The 22,832-nt window shown below is 48.7% G+C and overlaps 1 protein-coding gene and 1 long non-coding RNA gene across 2 annotated transcripts; both read left to right on the forward strand.

Annotated features, from left to right (window-relative positions):
- The first annotated feature begins 3,550 nt into the window (after window positions 1-3,550).
- Window positions 3,551-6,128, forward strand: LOC127583190 (uncharacterized). The gene is made up of 3 exons (XR_007958226.1): window positions 3,551-3,583; window positions 3,729-3,932; window positions 6,107-6,128. It is a non-coding gene; the product is annotated as an uncharacterized LOC127583190 (long non-coding RNA).
- A 4,185-nt stretch (window positions 6,129-10,313) lies between these two features.
- Window positions 10,314-12,510, forward strand: nanos1 (nanos homolog 1). The gene has a single exon (XM_052038929.1). It carries the CDS (start codon window positions 10,425-10,427, stop codon window positions 11,085-11,087), a length of 663 nt encoding a protein of 220 aa, XP_051894889.1. The 5' UTR covers window positions 10,314-10,424; the 3' UTR covers window positions 11,088-12,510.
- The last annotated feature ends 10,322 nt before the right edge of the window (window positions 12,511-22,832 follow it).

The raw sequence follows: 22,832 nt of genomic DNA on the forward strand, positions 1-22,832 counted from the left end.
TTCTAAGTCAACACAACTGTTGAATGGGAAATCAGTGGGGCAGCCAAAAGATATCCTGGATTTAATAAGTAGAGAGCTAAGATAAGATGAGAACATAAAAGCAGAGTTGTTCAGTTAAAGCTTGACCGATCATTGGGTCCAGTGGTGCAGGAGGCTTTGAGAAGGTGCAGAGGTTTACCTGCCAGTTACGAGAGACAATTTGTATTCATTCATTGGATTGGGGCATCTCTGGCAAGGCCAGCATTGATTGCCTGTCCCTAATTGCCCTTGAGTTGGTGATATTGAGGTACCTTCCTCAACCTTAGCTTCCCTTCTGGTGAAGGTGCTCCCTTGGTCTCCTCATTGATCCAAGCGGTTGGCAGTTCCCAGAAAATGACTCTGATATGAGCTTCCTAATGTAGCGGTTAGCATAACGCTATTACAGCACCAGCGACAATTCCGGCTGCTGTCTGTGAGGAGTTTGTACGTTCTCCCAGTGTCTGCGTGGGTTTCCTCCGGGTGCTCCGGTTTCCTCCCACATTCCAAAGATGTACGGGTTAGGAAGTTGTGGGCATGCTATGTTGGCACCGGAAGCGTGGCGACACTTGCGGGCTGCCCCCAGAACACTCTACGCAAATGATGCACTTTACTGTGTGTTTCGATGTACATGTGACTAATAAATAAACATCTAAATATCTAAAACTTTTGCAAGTTTCTAGAGTCGCCCTTTTAGCAACCATTGATATTAAAACATTTTTTTAAAACATTGGTGATGTTTCTCATAGAGTCAAAGAGTAACACAGCACAGAAACAGGCCCTTCCATACCAACCAGGACGTCGACCTCAGCTAGTCCCATTTGCCCACGTTAGGCCCAAATCCCTCTGAACCTTTCCTATCCATGTGCCTGTCCAAATGTCTGTTAAATGTTGTTATTGTACCTGCCTCAACCACTTCCTCTGGCAGCTCGTTCCAAATACGCACCACCCTCTGCGTGAAAAAGTTGCTCCTCACATCCCTTTTAAATCTTTCCCCTCTCACCTTAAACCTACACACTCTTGTTTGTGGTTCCCTTTCCCTGGGATAAAGACTACGTGCATTCACCATGTCTATGCCCCTCATGATTTAATACACCTCTATAAGGTCATCCCTCAGTCTCCTACACTCCTAGCCTGCCAACCTCTCCCTATAACTCAGGCCCTTGAGTCCTGGGAACACTCTCATAAACCTTCTCTGCACTCTTTCCAGCTTAATGACGTCTTTCCTATAACAGGGTGACCTGTACACAACACTGCAGGTGCAACCTCACCAACGTCCTGTACGTTGATATAGAATAAAGTCTTAGCCTCTGCAACCCCTTCCTGTAATTCAGGCCCCCAAGACCAGGCAACATCCTAGTAAATCTTTTCTGCTCTCTTTCTAGTTTAATAACATCTTTCCTATGTCAGGGTGACCAAAACTGTACATAATACTCCAAGTGTGGCCTCACCAACGACTTGTACAACTGCAACATAACATCCCAAATCCTATACTCAATGCCTTGACTGATGAAGGCCAACATGCCAAACGCCTTCTTCACCACCCTGTCTACCTGTGACGCCACCTTCAGGGAACTATGTACTTGCACTCCTAGGCCACTCTCCCCAACACTCCCCAGGGCCCTACCGTCCACTGTGAAAGTCCTACTCTGGATTGACCTGAAACTAACTTGTGTTTCTCTCCTTCCCAGTTCTGGTGAAGGGTCCAGTACCTGAAGCGTTAACTGGTTTTCTCTCCTTACAGATGCTGCCTGACCTGCTGAGTGTTTCCAGTATTCCCTCTTTCCGTTACAGGAAAGATGTGTTTGCACAGGATGTTGTTGTGACTGGAAAATTGTAACTCCGAGGAAAGATTGGATAAGCTGGGTTTATTTTGTTTGGAACGGGGAAGCTTGAGAAAAGACTTAATTGAGCTTTATAAAATTCCGAGGGGCCTAGGTAAATAGTTTCCCTTCGCAGAGGGGTCAAAAATCAGAGAGGATTGAAAATAATTGGCAGCAGGATGAGAGGGGAAATGAGGGTATTAGTGGGGAAGTGGGACTAATTGTAACAATCCAACTTCTTACAAATTCATACAGATGTACGGTGGAGAGCATTCTGACTGGTTGCATCACCGCCTGGTGTGGAGGCTCCAATGCACAGGATCGCAAGAGGCTGCAGAGGGTTGTAGACTCAGCCAGCTCCATCACAGGCACAACCCTCGCCACCATCGAGGACATCTTCAAGAGACGGTGCCTCAAGAATGCGGCATCCATCATTAGGGTCCCTCACCATCCGGGACATGCCCTCTTCACATTACTACCATCGGGGAAGATAAGATAAGATAAGATTTCTTTATTGGTCACATGTACATCGAAACACACAGTGAAATACCTCTTTTGCATAGAGTGATCTGTGGGCAGCCCACAAGTGTTGCCACGCTTCCGGCGCCAACATAGCATGCCAACAACTTCCTAACCCATATGTCTTTGGAATGTGGGAGGAAACCTGAGCACCTCGAGGAAACCCACGCAGACACATGGGGAGAACGTACAAATTCTTTACAGACAGCGGCCGGAATTGAACCCTGGTCACTGGCGCTGTAATAGTGTTACGCTAACTGCTACACTACTGTGCCTGCCCAGGTACAGGAGCCTGAAGACCCACACTCAACAATTCAGGAACAGTTTCTTCCCCTCTGCCAGCAGATTTCTGAACTGTCCATGAACCCATGAACACTACCTCGTTATTCCCTTTTTTTGCACTATTTATTTACTTTTGTAATTTATAGTAATTTTATGTCTTGCACTCTACTGCCGTTGCAAAACAACAAATTTCACGTCATCTAAGTCTGATTCTGATTCATTTGGATGGGGACTTAGGCCGAGTAATTCATCTATGTGGCACTCAGAAAATGGCATTCTGCAGACAAATATCATGTCGACCAATTTAGTACCTGTATGGGTGAGTGGTGCTTGGGTGTGGGTTTTAGTGTTAGAGATTCAAGTCCTCCAGCAGAGTTTTCCCAGCAAATCACAAGCCCAGGCTCACACAAGTGATATCACTGCTCACAAAGGCAGGGGTCACCTTTGCTCTCAGAAACCTTGTCTCAGGATCCTTGTGCCTCAGGACCTGATGCAGGGTCTCGACCCGAAATGTCGACAGTCCCTTTCCCCCCACAGACACTGCTCGACCCGCTGAGTTCCTCCAGCAGATTGCCTTTGGGAGGTGGAGGTGTTGGAAAGGGTGCAAAGGAGATTTACCAAGACGCTGCCTGGTTTAGAGAGTACGCATTATGAGGAGATACGAAGGGAGCTGGGGCTTTATTCTTTGGAGAGAAGGAGGATGCGAGGAGACATGATAGAAGTGTACAAAATATTAAGGGGAATATATAGAGTAGACAGCCAGCGCCTCTTTCCCAGGGCACCAATGCTCAATACAAGAGGACATGGCTTTAAAGTAATGGGTGGGAAGTTCAAGGGAGATATCAGAGGGAGGTTTTTTTACCCAGAGAGTGGTTGGGGCATGGAATGCGCTGCCTGGGCGGTGGTGGAGGCAGGTACATTGGTCAAATTCAAGAGATTGATAGGTAAGCATATGGAGGAATTTAAAATAGGGGGATATGTGGGAGGAAGGGGTTAGATAGTCTTAGGCGAGGTTTAAAGCTCAGCACAACATGGTGGGCTGAAGGGCCTGTATTGTACTGTTCTGTTCTATGATTCTATGATTCGAAGCCGGAGCACCCGGAGGAAACGTGGAGACTACACAAACCGGAGTCTCGGGCGCCGTGAGGTTGCGGTTCTGACAGCAGAGACATTGAGCTGCACTGAAGCTGGTTACATCGCCGTCTCTGCAAGGTGAGAGTGCTCGGGAAATAAATGTTGGTGATATCCATCTCCTGGGAACAAATACAAGTAATTGGAGGGTGAGGAAGTCAGGTGGGTAAGGACTTAGCTTGCCTTATTCTTTGGGTCTCTGTATAACAGTGCAGTGTTGTCATGGCAACTCGTGCTGGGAACTTGCAGGCACTGAGGCAGCGAAGAGATTCTGCTGTTTGTGCCTTGGTGCTCGGTGGGAGGGTAGGTTTGGCTGTTCTGCATCAGCCAGGATCGGAAGAGAGAGGCAGAGAAAGAGGGAGGGAGAGGGGGAGAGAGAAAAGGTGTGGGGGGGGAGAGAGAGAGAGAGGGAGAGAGGGAGAGAGAGAGGGAGAGAGAGGGAGAGAGAGAGAGGGAGAGAGAGAGAGGGAGAGAGAGAGGGAGAGAGGGAGAGAGGGAGAGAGGGAGAGAGAGAGAGAGGGAGAGAGAGAGGGAGAGAGAGAGCGAGAGAGAGGGAGAGAGGGAGAGAGAGAGGGAGAGAGGAAGAGAGAGAGAGGGAGAGAGAGAGGGAGAGAGAGAGGGAGAGAGGGAGAGAGAGGGAGAGAGAGAGAGGGAGAGAGAGAGGGAGAGAGAGAGCGAGAGGGAGAGAGAGAGAGGGAGAGAGAGAGAGGGAGAGAGAGAGGGAGAGAGAGAGGGTGAAAGAGAGAGGGTGAAAGAGAGAGAGGGAGAGGAGGGAAAGTGAGGGAGAGTGAAAGTGAGGCTGAGAGAGATATCAAGAGAAAGGAGAGAAGGAAAGGGAGAGAAATCGAGAGAGAGGAAAGGTCTAATACCAGAGGGCATGAACTTAAGGTGAGAGGGGGAAAGTTCAAAGGAGATGCCTGGGGCAAGTTTTTTACACAGAGGGTGGTGGGTGCCTGGAACGGGCTGCCGGGGGTGGTGGAAGCAGATACGACAGTGACGTTTAACAGGCTGTTAGACAGACACATGGATTGGAGTGGTATGGATTGTGTGCAGGCAGAAGAGAGTTAGTTTACTTTGGCATCATGTTTGGCACAGACATTGTGGGCCGAAGGGCCTGTTCCTGCCCTGTTCTGTTCTATGCTCTATGAACGGAATGATACTTAGATAGGGTGAGGAGCAGAGGGGTAGGAGAAGGCAGACCTGTGTGGAGTGGACAACAGCAAAGGCCAAATGGCCTGGGTGTGCACTGATTATTCCATGCGACTCAGAAATGGGTGGTCTGGCATGGTGCACAGGACAGGCTTGGTGCTATGGAGGTGTAGGTCTCACCCCGAGGGCCATCAGTGAAGTGATAATCCAACGGTTTCTCTGACCCCACCAATTCACCTCCAAATTTTAAATTCAGATTCTCAAATTGCCGCTTCGAGATTTGACCTGGGTTAGTCGTCTGAAACTCCAACTGCGTGGAGTTTGCACGCTCCCCCGTGACCGTGTGGGTTTCCCCCGGGTGCTCCGGTTTCCTTCCACATCCCAAAGAAGTGCGGGTTGGTGGGTGAATTGTAAATGACCCCTTGTGTAGGTAAATGGCAAAGGAATAGGTTTAGAAGGTCATGGGCCAGATGCTGGGAACTGGGAGTAGTTTGGATGGGGCAGCTTGGTCAGCATGGACCAGTTGGGCCGAAGGGCCTGTTTCCGTGCTGTATGGCTCTGTGACTCTAATAAAAGGGGAGATGCTGGGCATGTGAGAGGGAACAGACTGAAGGGCTGTTGGGATTGCTCTACTGGGAGACAGTATGCATCAGATGGGTCGAATAGCCTCCGACTAGGTCCTGGTCCACCCATGTGGATGCTATAGCCAAGAAGGCACACCAGCACCTCTATTTCCTCAGAAGGCTGAGGAAATTCGACATGTCCCCGATGACCCTCACCAACATAAGGTATATGCACCATAGAAAGCATCCTATCCAGATGCATCACAGCTTGGTATGGCAACTGCTCTGCCCAGGACCGCAAGAAACTGCAGAGACTTGTGGACACAGCTCAGCACATCACGGAAACCAGCCTCCCCTCCGTGGACTCTGTCTACACTTCTCGCTGCCTCGGTAAGGCAACCAACATAATCAAAGACCCCACCCACCCTGGACATTCTCTCTTCTCCCCTTTCCCATAAAAAGCTTGAGAACACGTACCACCAGTCTCAAGGACAGCTTCTAACCCACTGTTACAAGGCTCTTGAGCGGACCTCTTGTATGATAAAGATGAACTCTTGTTCTCTCAATCTACCTTGTAATGGCCCTTGCACCTTATTGTCTACCTGCACTGCACTTTCTCTATAGATGCCATTAAGCTGGAAAGAGTGCAGAGGAGATTTACGAGGGTGTTGCCGGGACACGAGGGACTGAGTTATGGAGAGAGGTTTGAGCAGGTTGGAATTTTATTTATTGGGGCATAGAAGAATGAGGGGGTGATCTTATAGAGGTGTATAAAATCATGAGGGGCATAGACAGGGTGAATGTGCACAGTCTTTTTCCCAGTGTTGGGGAATCAAGAACGTGGGTTTAGGGTGAGAGGGGAGAGATTTAATAGGAACCTGCGGGCAACTTTTTCATCCAGAGAGTGGTCCGTATATGGAACGAGCTGCCAGAGGATGTGGGTGAGGCAGGAACATTAACAACATTTAAAAGACACGGGCAGGTACACGGATAGGAAAGGTTTAGAGGGATAAGGGCCAAACAGAGTGAAAGAGTCCTGAGGCAGGTTTTCGACCCGAAACATCAATAATTCCTTTCCCGCCACAGATGCTGCTTGACCCAAATTGTGTGCAGTTCTGGTCACCTAACTATAGGAAGGATATCAGTAAGATTGAAAGAGTGCAGAGGAGATTTACTAGAATGTTGCTGGGTCTTCAGGAGTTGAGTTAAAGGGAAAGATTGGTTAGGACTTTATTCCTTGGAGCGTAGAAGAATAAGGGGAGATTTGATGGAAGTTTACAAAATTATGAGGGGTATAGACAGAGTTAATGCGAGTAGGCTCTTTCCACCTAGATTAGGAGAGATAAGTACAAGAGGACATGGCTTTAGGGTGAAAGGGGAAAGGTTTAGGGGGAACATTGTGGGAACTTCTTCACTCAGATAGTGGTGGGAGTGTGGAATGGGCTGCCATCTGACATGGTAAATGCAGGCTCACTCTTAAGTTTTAAGAATAAATTGAATGGATATATGGACGGGAGAGATCTGGAGGGTTATGGACTGGGTGCAGGTCAATGGGACTAGCGGAATAAAGTCAGCACAGACTAGAAGGGCCAAATGGCCTGTTTTCTGTGCTGTAGTTTTCTATGGTTCTATGACCCGCTGAGTTCCTCCAGCAGATTGTTTGCCGTTTTAAAGCAAAGTTTGTTATCTCAACAGCCAAATAACATCAAGGATTAACTGTGGGAGGGTAGACCCTTAAAATGTGGTTAACTTTGCATCAGAGGTGTTGATTGTGACACTGCACAGTGTCTGCACTTTGCACTGTGTTTTCAGGTGCACAAAGGCAAACCATTCATCCATCTGCTCGCAGGCCAGCCTCAACACAGCAGAGGAGAAGGGAGATGAAATGCCCAACGTTGAGAGATCTCTCCATCTCCCTCACACCCCCAAAGATACCAAAGCAAGAAAGAAGTGGATGCTGCAGCATCTGATTGGTCACCTGCCCGTCCCACATGACCCTCTCCAGCGTCTCGCAGTCTGGACCTTCTTTAGAAGCCCTTTGATGAGACTGACATTTCTGCACTCGGCGAAGGGCAGGTGGAAAATCCGGAGCTGGAATACAAGGATAGGGATTGATTGGGCAGCTGTTGGGGTGGAATGCCATAGTTTGCAGATAGAAATTCCAGTCCAGGCACTTCAGATGGAGGTGACTCTGGGGGAGGCTCTCCCAAACAAGAGCTCAATCCAACCCATCCAGAGCTTCCCCCCCCCCCCCCAACACTCCTGAAGCCTGAAGTCCCACACCACCAGGTTCAGGATCAGCTACTTCCCGACCTTGAACCGACCTGCACAACTGTAACCCTACCTCAGCAATGGAACACTACGCACCACCTCTTGCACTGCCATGGACTTGTCTCTGAGTGTGAACTTTTTGCACTCATGTCTTGTTTTGCACACTTTCTTCTCTTTCTTCAGCATCTTCTATAATTTATGTATAATTTATGTTCTGTGTGTTGTCTGTACCTACGTGCCTGTGATGCTGCTGCAAGCAAGTTTTTCATTGTACCTGTACCTCACTGTACTTGTGGAGATGACAATAAACTTGACTTGACTTGATTTCACTGACACTCATGCCCTCATAGTCAAGCCTGTGTTTGTTGACTAACTCACAACACAGGAGATATTGGGATCACTTACAAATGCCCAGGCACGCACGCGAACACACACACACACACACACACACACATACACACACACACACACACACACACACACACACCATTAGAAACAGATCTAGGAACCATTTCTGCACAGAAGGCCATTCAGCCCACTGAGTTCATGCTGTATAGCAATCTTTTCGATCCTATTCCCATGCCGTTTCAGACAGTAAGTTCCATATCACAAGTACTCCATGTGTAGGGTGACAGGGGGGTGCAACTGGTGAAGCCACTCCCTCTCAGTGCCAGAGACCCAGGTTCAGTCCTGACGTCTGGTGCTGTGTGTGTCTGTCACATTCTCTCTGTGTAGATCCACACTCAGCGATTTAGAAACAGCTTCTTCCCCTCTGCCATCTGATTTCTGAACGGGGATTGAACCCATGAACATTATCCTGTCATTCTTTTATTTTGCACTATCTATTTATTTTGTAATTTATAGTAAGTTTATGTCTTTGCACTGTACTGCTGCCGCAGAACAACACATTTCATGGCATATAAGTCAGTGATAATAAACCTGATTCTGGCTCTGAACATGTGGATTTAGTATTGGTATTGGTTTATTATTGTCACTTGTACTGAGGTACAGTAAAAAACTTGTCTTGCGTACCATTCGTACAGGTCAATTCATTACACAGTGCAGTTACATTGTGTTAGTAGAGAGTGCATTGAGGTAGTGCAGGTAAAAACAACAACAGTACAGAGTAAAGTGTCACAGCTACAGAGAAAGTGCAGTGCAATAAGGTGCAAGGTCACAACAAGGTAGATCGTGAAGTCAGAGTCCATTTCATCATATAAGGGAACTGTTCAATAGTCTTATCACAGTGGAGTAGAAGCTGTCCTTGAGCCTGGTGGTATGTGCCCTCAGGCTTCCTCCAAGTGCCCCTGTTTCCTCCCATGTCCCAAAGACAGGCAGGTCGGTAGGTTAATTGACCGTTGTAAATTAGCCCTAATGTGTTGGTGTCATGGAGTCATTGAGTTATAGGGTTACAACTCTGTTGCCTTCCTGAGATACCCCTACTTGCCTGTGTTTGGTCCATATCCCTAGAGGTACAAGTACGATATGGAGGTTTTCAAAATTATTAGGGGGATTGACACTCAGAATCCTTTCCCCGGGGCAGGCGGGTCTAGAATGAGAGGGCACAGGTTTAAGGTGAGAAGGGAGAAATTTAAAGGTGATCTGAGGGGTAGGTTTTTCACACAGAGGGTGGTGGGTGTGTGGAACAAGCTGCCAGAGGAGGTGGTGAAGCAGAGACAATTACAATGTTTAAAGGGCGTTTGGACAGGGAGTTGGACAGGAGAGGAGTCGAGGATACGGGCCAGATGTGAGCAAACGGGATTCGTGTAGATGGGCATCAGCCTTCACATGGACACTGGGGGGAAGGGCATCAGGTCTCACATGGACGCTGGGGGAAAGGGCCCGTTTCTGCGCTGTACATTTCTATGTTTCTGTGACTCTATGTCAGTTTCTCCTCACATCTCCCCTGTGCCTTCTGTCCATCATATTAAATCTATGTCCCTTGGCCCATGAACTATACATCGATGGGAACAGCATCTCCCTACACACACACACATACACACACACACACACACACACACACACACACACACACACACACAGCCACATACACACAGATGCACACAAACACAGACAGATGTACACAGACACACAGTGACACAGAGGCACACAAACAGAAACACGTACAGACATTCAGAGACACAGATGCACACATACAGACAAACACACAGAGATACAGACACTCAGACAGATACACAAACAGAGACACACACATACACATACAGTTGCACACACACACAGATACACAGAGACACACACACAGATACACTCAGAGAGATACACAGACACACAGATACACAGAAACACACACACAGAATACAGACACATAGATACACACACACACACAGATACACAAACAGAGACACACACAGATACACAGATACACAAACACTCCAGGTCACTTTATTCATGATCCAGTGCCCTTTTTCCGACTCTCCCTGCAGGAATGTGTACAGACCATAAACTTGGAAGAGTGAAGTAAGGCGCCCCTCCTCGGCTCCACCCCCCTGGCTATAAACACAGAGGCTCATTGAGCGCTGGGCTGGCTCGGGAGGCGGGAGCAGCAGGGGAGAGAGAGGTTGGCTTTTTGCGGGGTCGGGACGAGCTGCGCCCTGTTTTCCCATCTTATGACCAGGAGCCTGAGTGGAATTGGAAGACACCAGAAGTTGCCATGGATTTCCTGAACACCAGCTACCTGCGCCCCGGTGGTGGCTACGACTGCACCTTTAACTTCTGGAATGACTACCTGGGTCTGTCTACACTGGTCACGAAGAACCGTCGGAAGGGACCTGGGTCTCCCAATTCCATAACCGAATCCTTGAAGGCCACTCTGGGCTTGAGCGACCCATACTGTCCCTGCTTGGGGAATGGCAATGGGGCTTTGGATTGCTATTGTTCCCCTAGCCCCCGGAGAGGCTTCTTGGACCTGGAGGAGAATTTCCCCCTCTTCAATCCCTTCCAGCCCCTACCCCCTGTCCGTGGGCAGCTGGAAGCCGAGATGCTTCTGGACCCCTTCTGCTCCCTGGACTTACTGGGGGCAGACAGGAGGGTGTCCAGGAAGCCTGGCAGCCGAGCCAAGCAAGAGCCCAGGATCTGCGTCTTCTGCCGGAACAACGGGGCACCCGAGGACGTCTACGGATCCCACGTCCTGAAGACCTCTGACGGTAGGGTGGTTTGCCCCATCCTGAGGGCGTACACTTGCCCCCTGTGCAACGCCAACGGGGACAATGCGCACACCATCAAGTACTGCCCCCTCTCCAAAGACCAGCCCCAGCAGAGGGTGTTGAAGGGGGGCAGGGCCGTTGGAGGAGGCAAGAGGGTCAAGGTCTTCTAGGGAGGTCCATGCAGTAGGGAACCAGGAGATATCTGTTTCTGGTTTCTTCCCAACTCCTCCCAGAAACTCTTGTTCAAAAATAAGCTGGCTGCAAAATCAACTCTGAACACCTTCCAGATCTTAATGCTAATGGATCCAATGCTTGGGGAAAATTCTGCTCTTTTTGCCTTGTATTTTTTTTGCCCCCTCGCTCCTTAAAGTGTTTTGTAATTGAAAGCCAGTGATATTGAGGAATGTGGAAAGACCTTGTGTTTCACTGGGGTTTAACCTTCGTACATTACCCGTCCTACCCAAACCTCGGCGGAAAGTTGAACGAGTCCCTTTTTGCAGGAATGCTGGAGTTGAGATATTTAAATTAAGCCCTTACGTTGGAATGAAGGAATTTGAACTGTCGCTCGGTCTTATTTAAGAGAAGCAGTTGCTGAGTTTTAAAGGCTCTTTTTAAACTTCAGAAGATTACTGACGTGGAATCAAATATCTTGCAGGATCTGCGGAGTTCTGACGGGCAAGAACTTTCCTGTAACTTCTGTATGGCGATCAGTTCAACTGAACATGTCCTTGAGTTCTGCCCGCGAATTATTTTTATCATTGAACTGTACTAAAAAGGGACAAGGGTATATTTGGAGATAATCCCACTCTTTAGGACCTGGGGGATGGGTGTTTGGGTGGGGGTGCGAGGGAAGGAGAATGCTTACTAATTAAATCTCATCAGCTGAATTCGTCTTAAAGCAAGATTAATTTCAAGAGGTGTTGAAAAGGGCACGATTTTTAACTCTGAATAACATGCAATCTTAAATCTTCTGTTTAAACCTAGGCCAAATATATCGAGGAAAATGTAGTGAATGTACAATTTTTTGTTACCAGTTAGAATTCTTTTCTAGCGGGACTGCACAATGGAGTTTCCTGATTGTGTTTAATTTACCAAAGCAGATTTAAAAGTTCTAGAATTGTAATTTGTAAATACGTACTTGTGTGTAATGTATGTTAAATACTGATTTGGAGGGGGCTACCTCAAGAATGTTACTGCTTGGGACGTGCATTTATTTGAGTTTGTATCAAAACAAAACTATCAATCAGTAAATAACCAGTTTATAAAACTGCCATTTCTTAAAGGTTTGTAATGGTATTTTTTGGATTTTATAATGAATTTGTATTTTTTGCAATTAAGCTGCAGAGGAGATTAAAAAAAGGAATGTCGCTTTTAAGCAGTCCATTAATCTTAAAGATATTAACTGTAAATATATTCACCAGAATTTGTTGTAAATTGTTCAGAGAATGGCCTTTTTTCTTTTTTTAAGATTTTTTTTTAAAATGAAGAGACCAGTTTAATTTTTATTTATATAATGGTGTCACTTCTGTATGCTGCAGAGCAGGAAGAATTTATATTGTTTACTTGGAGGTTAATAAAATGGCATATTGAGGACTGGGTGACTGGTTCTTTAATTGTTTGGCGGCAGATGGTGGACGTGAGCACCGCGCCTCCTGGTGACCCAGTTGGAATGTGCAGTGTATAATTCAGAAAATCGGGGGCAAGGAGAGGCAACACTGGTGTTGGCTCCACCTGCTGTGCTGTGGAAAATTGCACAGGGATCCTTTTTTCTCTTGCTTATCCATAACACTTTAATTCCCCTCCCAATTTCCCACACTGACCTACCTGTTCTCTGCCTCCTCCACTGCCAGGTTGAGGCTAAGTGCAAACTAGCAGAACACCTGGTATTCCCTGCTGGGAAATCTACAACCCAATGGCATTGAACTCTCCAATTTCAGGTAAACTGCTCCTGCTTTATATTGCTCTTCCTCCTGATTTTATCCTGTTTCCCCTATACCCACCCCAGCCCCCCCATCACCCAGTTTCTTTCCCTTTATCCACTCCATCTGTCCATCACCCACACACTCCCCCCCCCCCCCCCCCCCCCCGGGTCCCCTCCCACATTATTCCCACCTGCCTTCCCCATATTCCATGCTCCTCAGTCTCCTATTAGACTCCCCCCATCTGTAGCCACCTATCACCTCCCCCTCTGTCCTCCACCCCTCCTCACCTGAATCCACCCATCACCTGCCAGCTCTTGCTCCTCCCCTTCCCCCCACCTCTTTATACTGACCATCTTCTCCCCTTAGTCTAGATGGAGAGTCTTGACTCAATGTCGATTGTCCATTTTCCCCCCCACGGATGCTACTTGACCGGCTGAGTTCTGGTATCTGCAGTCTCCTGTATCTCCCTGCTGCTTACTGTATCAGTGCCCATCTGTCATAAAGCTGCTGCAACAATTTGCATGAAACTATATACTTGTCCTAAAAAGAGATGCATTTCTCTTTCCTCATTGTCACTGGGTCTACAGTGGCATGCAAAAGTTTGGGCACCCTGGTCAAAATTTCTCTTGCAGTAGAAGATGAACTGATCTCCAAAAGTCATAAAGTTAAAGATGAAACATTCTTTTCAACATTTTAAGCAAGATTATTGTTTTTGTTTTGTACAATTTTAGAGTGGGGGGGGAGAAAAGGAAAGGAGCACCATGCAAAAGTTTGGGCACCCCAAGAGATTTGGGCGCTCGGATAACTTTACCAAGATCGCAGACCTTAATTAGCTTATTAGGGCTATGGCTTGTTCAGTCATTGTTTGGAAAGGCCAGGTGATGCAAATTTCAAAGCTTTATAAATACCCTGACTCCTCAAACCTTGTCTTAACAATCAGCAGCCATGGGCTCCTCTAAGCAGCTGTCTAGCACTCTGAAAATTAAAATAAATGATGCCCACAAAGCAGGAGAAGGCTATAAAAAGATAGCAAAGTTCACCACAAAATTCAGTGTCAGAAGTTTGCAAAGAAACATCTAAACAAGCCTGGTGCATTTTGGAAACAAGTCCTGTGGACTGATGAAGTTAAAATAGAACTTTCTGGCCGCAAAGAGCAAAGGTATGTTTGGAGAAAAAAGGGTGCAGAATTTCACGAAAAGAACACCTCTCCAACTGTTAAGCACGGGGGTGGGTCAATCATGCTTTGGGCTTGTGTTGCAGCCAGTGGCACGGGGAACATTTCACTGGTAGAGGGAAAAATGAATTCAATTAAATACCAGCAAATTCTGGAAGCAAACATCACACTCTTTTAAAAAAAAGCTGAAGATGAAAAGAGGATGGCTTCTACAACAGGATAACGATCCTAAACTCACCTCAAGATCCACAATGGACTACCTCAAGAGGCACAAGCTGAAGGTTTTGCCGTGGCCCTCACAGTCCCCCGAGCTAAACATCATTGAAAATCTGTGGATAGACCTCAAAAGAGCAGTGCATGCAAGACGGCCCAAGAATCTCACAGAACTAGAAGCCTTTTGCAAGGAAGAATGGGCGAAAGTCCCCCAAACAAGAATTGAAAGGCTCTTAGCTGGCTACAGAAAGTGTTTACAAGCTGTGATACTTGCCAAAGGGGGTGTTACTAAGTACTGACCATGCAGGGTACCCAAACTTTTGCTTCGGGCCATTTTCCTTTTTTGTTATTTTGAAACTGTAAAAGATGGAAATAAAAAAGTAATCTTGCTTAAAATATTAAAGAAATGTGTGATCTTTAACTTTATGCCTTTTGGAAATCAGGTCATCTTTTACTCGCTTAGCTATTCACAGTAACAGAAATTTTGACCAGGGGTGCCCAAACTTTTGCATGCCACCGAATATCCTGCAACGCTCCCCAACAGCACAGTGGGAGCACCTGTACCAGAAGGACTGCAGCGGTTTAAGAAGGTAGCTCACCACCATCTTCTCAAGGCCAATTGGGCACGGGCAATGAATGTGGTCCTGTTGGCAAACCCAGCTCCCATGAACGGGGGGGGGGGGAGGAAGAAAGGTTATCAATAAAAGTTAACACCAAAAAGAAACGATCTGCTGGAGGCACTCGGTGTCAGGCAACATCTGTGGAGGCAAAGGGACAGTCGGCATTTGGGGCTGAGACCCCCGTCCTGATGCAGTGTCTTGACTCGAACCAACAATCATCCTTCCCGCCTCCCCCCACACAGACGCTGCCTGACCCGCTGAGTTCCTCCAGCATCTTGGTTGTTGCTCCAGATTCCAACATCTGCAGTCTCTCGTCTCAAAATTAATAAGCCGAGTGTGAACAAGATGAGATGCTCTCAGAGAAGGGGTGAGGGAGGTTTGAGGAGGGAATTCCAGAGGGTTGGGTCCCGACAGGCAAAGGCACGGCTGCCAGAGCAGTGATAACGGGCAGGAATGTCTGGCTCCCTGCACTGGAGAAGCTTAGACAGAGGAGGTAAGGCTGCAGGAGGTTACATGTTGGACTCTGTCAATACCTCTCGCTGCCTTGGTGAAGCAGCCAGCATAATCAAAGACCCCACCCACCTGGGACATTCTCCCTTCTCTCCTCTTCCATCAGGTAGAAGATACAGGAGCCTGAGGGCACGTACCACCAGGCTCAAGGACAGCTTCTACCCCACTGTGATAAGACTATTGAACGGTTCCCTCATACGATGAGATGGACTCTGGCCTCACGACCTACCTCATTGTGACCTTGCACCTTATTGCACTGCACTTTCTCTGTAGCTGTGACACTTTACTCTGTACTGTTATTGTTTTTACCTGTACTACATCAATGCACTCTGTACTAACCCAATGTGACTGCACTGTGTAATGAATTGATCTGTACGATTGGTATGCAAGACAAGTTTTACACTGCACCTCGGTACAAGTGACAATAATAAACCAATACCAATACCAATGTTGGGAGGATGTCGTGGAGAGTCAACACAAGACTGAGCTTTAAAACTGAGATTAGGATGAGAGACCAAGGGTACACTGGGAGCTGCAAGGGAAGCTTATAGCTTTATGAACATTTTGATTAACTTACAGATTCTCACTGATACAAGCCCTCAGAGCTATCCGAACTCTCTTCCCTGGGACATACAGCACTGATACCCTTTGGCCCAACTGGTCAAGATTCCCATCCAAGCTAAGCCCATTCGACCCACGTCCCTCTAAACCTTTTCTATCCATGTACCTGGCTGAGAGTCAGTTAGCAGAATACAGTCATATTCAATCGACTCCAGTCTGACAGTAAAATGAGCTACTTAGGGAGTGCTGCATAGTTGGAGATGTTTAACGCAAGCTTGCTTCAACAGTTCTCTTGTACAATAAAGATGAACTCTTGATCGTTTAATCTGCCTCATCATGGTCCCTTTCCCTCAATGTCAGCAAAACAAAAGAGCTGGTCATTGACTTCAGGAAGGTGGGGGGGGGGGGGGTGGCAGTGCACAGACCACTGTTTACATCAATGGCACTGAGGTCAAGAGAGTTGAGAGTTTTAAGTTCCTAGGAGTGAACATCACCAACAGCCTGTCCTGGTCCAACCATGTAGGCGCCACGGCCAAGAAAGCTCATCAGTGCCTCTACTTCTAAGGAAGGAGGCTAAAGAAATTTGGCATATCCCCTTTGACCCTGACCAAATTTTATGGATGCACTATAGAAAGCAGCCTTTCTGGATGCATCATGCCTTGGTATGGCAACTGCTCTGCCTGGGACCACAAGAAACTGCAGAGAGTTGTGGACACAGCTCAGCACATCATGGAAACCAGCCTCCCCTCCATGGACTCTGTCTACACTTCTCACTGCTTCAGTAAAGCAGCCGACATTATCAAAGACCCCACCCATCCTAGACGTTCTCTCTTCTCCCCCCTCCCATCGGGCAGAAAAAAGCCTGAAAGCACGTACCGCCAGGTTCAAGGACAGCTTCTATCTCACTGTTATAAGACTTTTGAACGGTTCCCTCGTACAATCAGATGGAGTCTTGACCTCACAATCTACCTCGTTATGGCCTTGCACCTTATTGTCTGTCTGCACTGCACTTTCTCTGTAACTGTAATACTTTATTCTGCATTCTGTTATTGTTTTCCCTTGTACTCCCTCAATGCCTGATGTGATGAAATGGTCTGTATGGATGGCATGCAAAACAAAGTTTTTCACTGTACCCCGGTACATGTGACAATAATTTACCAATTAATAAAGCAATTACCAAAGGTAAGCTCTTGAACATAAGGTTTGAAAGGACCACTAAAGGATTATTGCCAGGGACTGGGCAAATGTCGACTCTAAACTGCTCACTGTGAAAGCTGAGGAGAGAGGTCAGGCAGGTGTATGTTGGGTGGCTGAGTGATTGTGTGTCTTGTGCATGTATGTGTGTGCGTGAGTGTGTGTGTAAGTGTGGGAGTGCATGAGCATGCAGGTATGAATGATGTTTGAGAGTGTGTGTGTGGGTGTATCTGTGTGCGTGAGTGTGTACTTTGGTGAGAATGAGCCATAACAGAAAAAGTATTCACACTAACTTCACAGCGTTCAGTCGGTGAGAACTGTGAGCTCAATGCTTCACTGAAGGAAAGACTTCCCTTTCGAGAGGGTCTGCAGGACTCCCCCAACATTTCACAGCCAGTGGGTCAGAGAATCATGGAAGGGTTACAGCACAGGAGGCCATTAGGCCCTGCATGTCCGTGCTGGCTCTCCACCAGAGCAACCTGCTGCTTCCACTGCCAGAGCCTTGAAAGTTTTTCTTCGCTGGACATTTGTCTAACTCCCTCTCGAAGGCCACATTTGGAGCTGCCTCCACCATGTCTGCAGTCGGTTCATGCCAGATTCCAGGCACCCTCTGACCAGAGACTGTAAGACATGGGAGCAGAATTAGGCCATTCAGCCCATCGAGTCTGCTCCACCATTCAATCATGGCTGATTTTTTTTTCTTTCAATCCCCTTCTCCCACCTCCCCGTAACATAGAACATTACAGCACAGTACAGGCCCTTCAGCCCACAATGTTGTGCCGACATTTTATCCTGCTCTAAGATCCATCTAACACTTCCCTCCCACAGAGCCCCCTATTTTTCTATCATTCATGTGTGTCTTAAATGTCCCTAATATATCTGCCCCCACAACCTCTGCCAGCAGTGCGTTCCACGCACCCACCACTCTCTGTGTAAAAACTCACCCCGACATCCCCCTTATACCTTCTTCCAATCACCTTAAAATTATGCCCCCTCATGTTAGCCATTGTCGCCTTGGGAAAAAGTCTCTGACTGTCCACTCGATCTATGCCTCTTATCATCTTGTACACCTCTATCAAGTCACCTCTCATCCTCCATCTCTCCAAAGAGAAAAGCCCTTGCACCTTTAACCCTTAACCCCCTTACCAATCAAGAACCTATCAATCTCTGCCTTAAATACACCCAATGACTTGGCCTCCACAGCCCTCCGTGGCAACGAATTCCACAGATTCACCACCCTCTGGCTGAAGAAATTCCTCCTTATCTCCATTCTAAAGGGATGTCCCTTTATTCTGAGGCTGTGCCCTCGGATCCTGGTCTCTCCCACTGATGGAAACATCCTCTCCACGTCCACGCTATCCAGGCCTTTTAGTGTTTTGGTATTGGTTTTGGTTTATTATTGTCACTTGTACCGAGGTACAGTGAAAAGCCTGTCTTGTATACCGATCATACAGGTCAATTCATTACACAGTGCAGTTACATGGAGTTAGTACAGAGTGCATTGATGTAGTACAGGAAAAAACAATTACAGTACAGAGTAAAGTGTCACAGCTACAGAGAAAGTGCAGTGCAATAAGGTGCAAGGTCACAACAAGGTAGATCGTGAGGTCAGAGTCCATCTCAAAGTAGCTTTTCCTAATGTGTCTCTTAATTCCCTTCCCCCTTTACCTGATGTCTCTGACCTCTGGTCCTTGATCTGTCTACCAATGGCAACAGTCTACTGCAGCAACTCCCAAAATGTTGGAGGAACTCAGCGGGTCAGGCGGCATCAATGGAGGGAAATGGACAGTCGGCGTGTCCGGTGGTGACCCTTCATTTGGACTGAAATATAGAGGGGAGATAGTCAGTAGAAAGAGGTGGAGGGAAGGGGTGAAACAAGAGCTGGCGGGTGACGGGTGGATCCAGGTGAGGAGGGACGATAGGCGGATGGAGGAGGAGGGGAGAGAGGAGATAGCGACAGAGGCTGGGAGGTGACAGGTGGAGGTGACAACAGGTAATGGAAACTGATAGGAGACGAAGGTGGAATCGTGAGGGAGGTGGGGAGGGCAGTGGGAGGAGTCTGTGGGTGATTGGCGGATGAGGAGGGTAGAGGAGGGGAGGGAGATAGAGAGCGAGGGTGATGGGGGCTGAGTAGGTCAGGAGGAGAGAGTAAAGGGACAGAGGGGGAGCAGTTTACTGCAAGTTGGAGAGTTCAACGTTAATGCCATTGGGTTGTAGACTCCTCAGGGGGAAGGTGAGGTGCTGTTCCTCCAGTTTGGGTGTGGCCTCACCCTGGCAGTGGAGGAGGCCGAGGACAGGCAGGTCAGTGAGGGAATGGGGAAGAGAATTAAAATGGCTGGGCACCCGGAGATCCAGGCAACCTCAGCGGATGGAGTGAAGGTGCTTGGCAAAGCAGTTGCCCAGGGAACAGTCTCCTGCCATCCACTCTGTACAGACCCCTAATCATTAAATATCATCCTTAGCCTTCTCTCCTCTGAAGCAAAAAGTCCCAGCCTTTCCATCTATCCTTGTAAATTGTAGTCCCTATTCCTAGCAACCATTCCCGTCAACCTTTACTGAGCCACTCTAACAGCCTTCCTGTAATGAGCCAACCGCACTGAACACAGTTCTCCAGCTGAGGCTGTAGCAGTGTTTTATAATGGGCTCAGCATCCCTGCTTTTATAGCCCATGCCTCTATTGATGAAGACCAGTGCATCTTTAGTAACCTTTCGAAATGCAGTCACTGTTGTAAGTGAGGGAAACGGGGACGGCGATTTGTGCAGAGCAAGATCCCACGAACAGCAAGGGCAAGATGATCTGTCTTTTCCATTACTGCGACTGTGAAGGGGCTTCCACATTGCTGTACCAGCACTTAGACCCTGTCATGTGAAGGACCAACAACATACTTCCTGGTCAGGGTGCTGTGTGGCTTGGAGGGAAATCGTGTAGCGGTTAGCGTAACACTATTACAGCGCCAGTGACCCGGGTTCAATTCTGGCCACCGTCTGTAAGGAGTTTGTACGTTCTCCCCGTGTCTGCGTGGGTTTCCTCCGGGTGCTCCGGTTTCCTCCCACATTCCAAAGACGTACAGGTTAGGAAGTTGTGGGCGTGCTATGTTGGCGCTGGAAGTGTGGCGACACTTGCGGGCTGTGCCCAGAACACTCTACGCAAAAGATGCATTTCACTGTGTGTTTCGATGTACATGTGACTAATAAAGGTATCTTCTCTTATCTTATCTGCATGTGGTGGTGTTCCTGTGCGTCTGCTGCTTTGGTGGTGGTTGTGGGTTTGGTAAATTGGTTTATTATTGTCACATGTCCCAAGATACAGTGAAAAACTTTGTTTTGCGTGCCATCCATGCAGATCATTTCATTACAGCAGTGCATTAAGGTAGTACAAGGGAAAACAATAACAGAATGCAGAGTAAAGTGTTACAGCCACAGAGAAAGTGCAGTGCAGGCAGACAATAAGCTGCAAGGGCCACGACGAGGTAGATTGTGAGGTCAAGAGTCCATTTTATTGTATTAGGGAACAGTTCGATACTCTTATAACAGCGGGATAGAAGCTGTCCTTGAGCCTGGTGGTACGTGCTTTCAGGCTTTTGTATCTTCTGCCTGATGGGAGGGGGGAGAGGAATGTCCACAGTGGGTGGGGTCTTTGATTATGCCGGCTGCTTTACCGAGGCAGTGAGAAGTGTAGACAGAGTCCATGGAGGGGAGGCTGGTTTCTGTGATGTGCTGGGCTGTGTCCACAACTCTCTGCAGTTTCTTGCAGTCCTGGGCAGAGCAGCTGCCATACCAAGCTGTGATGCCTCCAGATAGGATGCTTTCTATGGCGCATTGATAAAAGTTGGTGAGTGTCAAAGCAGATGTGCCAAATTTCTTTAGCTTCCTGAGGAAGTAGAGGCGCTGATGAGCTTTCTTGGACATGGTTGGACCAGGACAGGCTATTAGTGATGTTCACTCCAAGGCTCTTGAAGCCCTCAACCCTCTTGACCTCAGCGCTGTTGTAGACAGGAACATGTGCCCCGCCCCCTTTCCTGAAGTCAATGACCAGCTCTTTGGGAGGTAGTGTCGGAGAAACCTGCGTGAACAGGTGCAGTCAGTACACACCTTCGACACTGTATGCCAGTGGTGCAGGGAAGGAACGTTTCGGGTGCCGGGTTGAATGACTCCTTCCATTTTATATTGATTCTACAACACAAGTAGGCAAGAGGTCACTTCATGATTCTGATAACAGTGGGATAGAAGCTGTCTGTGAGCCTGGTGGTACGTGATTTCAGGCTTTTGTATCTTCTGCCCAATGGGAGGCGGGGGAAGACAGAATGTCCGGGGCGGACACGGTCTTTGGTTACGTTGCCTGCTGTCCTGAGGCGGGGCATCATGGCTGGCACAGACATGGTGGGCCGAAGGGCCAGCTCCTGTGTTGTGTAACTCTGTCACTCCATGAAGTGGTACCGGGGAAAAGGGTCATGAATTTGGGTTGAAAGGGCAGTGGTCAGGTATTCAGGGGTCGAGGACAGAGAGAAAATGGGGGACGGGGGGTCAGGGGTGAGAGGGCAGTGAGGAAGGTCACGGACAGGGCGTCGGGTGAGAGGACTTGGGTTGGCAACAGGGGATAGTCGGAGGAGAGAGGGCAGTGGGTCAGAGGTGAGGGGAGAGGGGGGTCAGAGGAGAGGGGAGCGCGGGTCAGAGGTGAGGGAGTCAGAGGTGAGGAGAGTGAGTCAGAGGTGAGGGGAGTGGGTCAGAGGTGAGGGGAGAGGGGGTCAGAGCTGAGGGGAGAGGGGGTCAGAGCTGAGGAGAGTGAGTCAGAGGTGAGGGGATTGGGTCAGAGGTGAGGGGAGGATGGCTCAGAGGTGAGGAGAAAGGGGGTCAGAGGTGAGGGCAGTGGGTCAGAGGTGAGGGGTGAGTGGGTCAAAGTGGGAGGGGTCAGAGGTGAGGAGAGAGGGTGACAATGGAGAGGTGAATGGACAGCAGCTCCCATAGAAGACGAGCGCAGAGGATCAGAGGGAACGAAAAGGATTTGGGAGAAGGAGAAAAATGAATCACGGGGAAGGGTTTTGTGGGAGAGGATGGGGAGTCGGGCAGTGGAGAGGGCAAGGGGATGGGGTCCAGAGGTCAGGGGCCAAGGATGGCAGAGAGAAGGAGGTGAGTGGAGAGGGTGGGGGAGGGTTGGAGAGGATGAGGAGGGGTGGAAGGATGAGGGAGGAGGGATAGATGGATGGGGAGAGGTGGAGGGGATGGGTGGAGGGGAGGGAGGGGATGGGGAGGAGTGGGAGGGGATGCAGGACGGTTGGAGGAGATGGGGTGGGGTTGGGAGGATTGAGGAGGGGTGGAGGAGTGGAGCCGATGGGTGGAGAGGAAGGGGTGTCACGGGGAAGAGGTCAGGAGGGCAGGGGAAAGGCAGGTGGACCCCATGGGGAGAGGATTGGAGTTTGGGAGGGTCGGGGGGGGGGGGTTGGAATTGGGGTCTGTCACTCAGTTGCCCGAGGACAGGATGATGAAGGAGGGGGTGAGATGGTGACCAGTGGGACGGTTGAATCGCCTTCATTTGGGGAGGGACAGGGGACCGGGAGGGCGGTGGGGGGGAGGTTGGGAGATACACTGGGGACTGGGGATCGGTGGGAGGGGATGGGGAGATGGGAGGTGCAGGTGGGGGTACAATGGGTATTGTCTGGCTGGGTGGGGGACGGAGGGAGCTTGGGGGGGGTGGCTGTACACCAGGGGTCGGAGGGTGATGGG

Source organism: Pristis pectinata, chromosome 2, assembly GCF_009764475.1.
Source record: "Pristis pectinata isolate sPriPec2 chromosome 2, sPriPec2.1.pri, whole genome shotgun sequence".
In the NCBI taxonomy this organism is placed as follows: Eukaryota; Metazoa; Chordata; class Chondrichthyes; order Rhinopristiformes; family Pristidae; genus Pristis; species Pristis pectinata.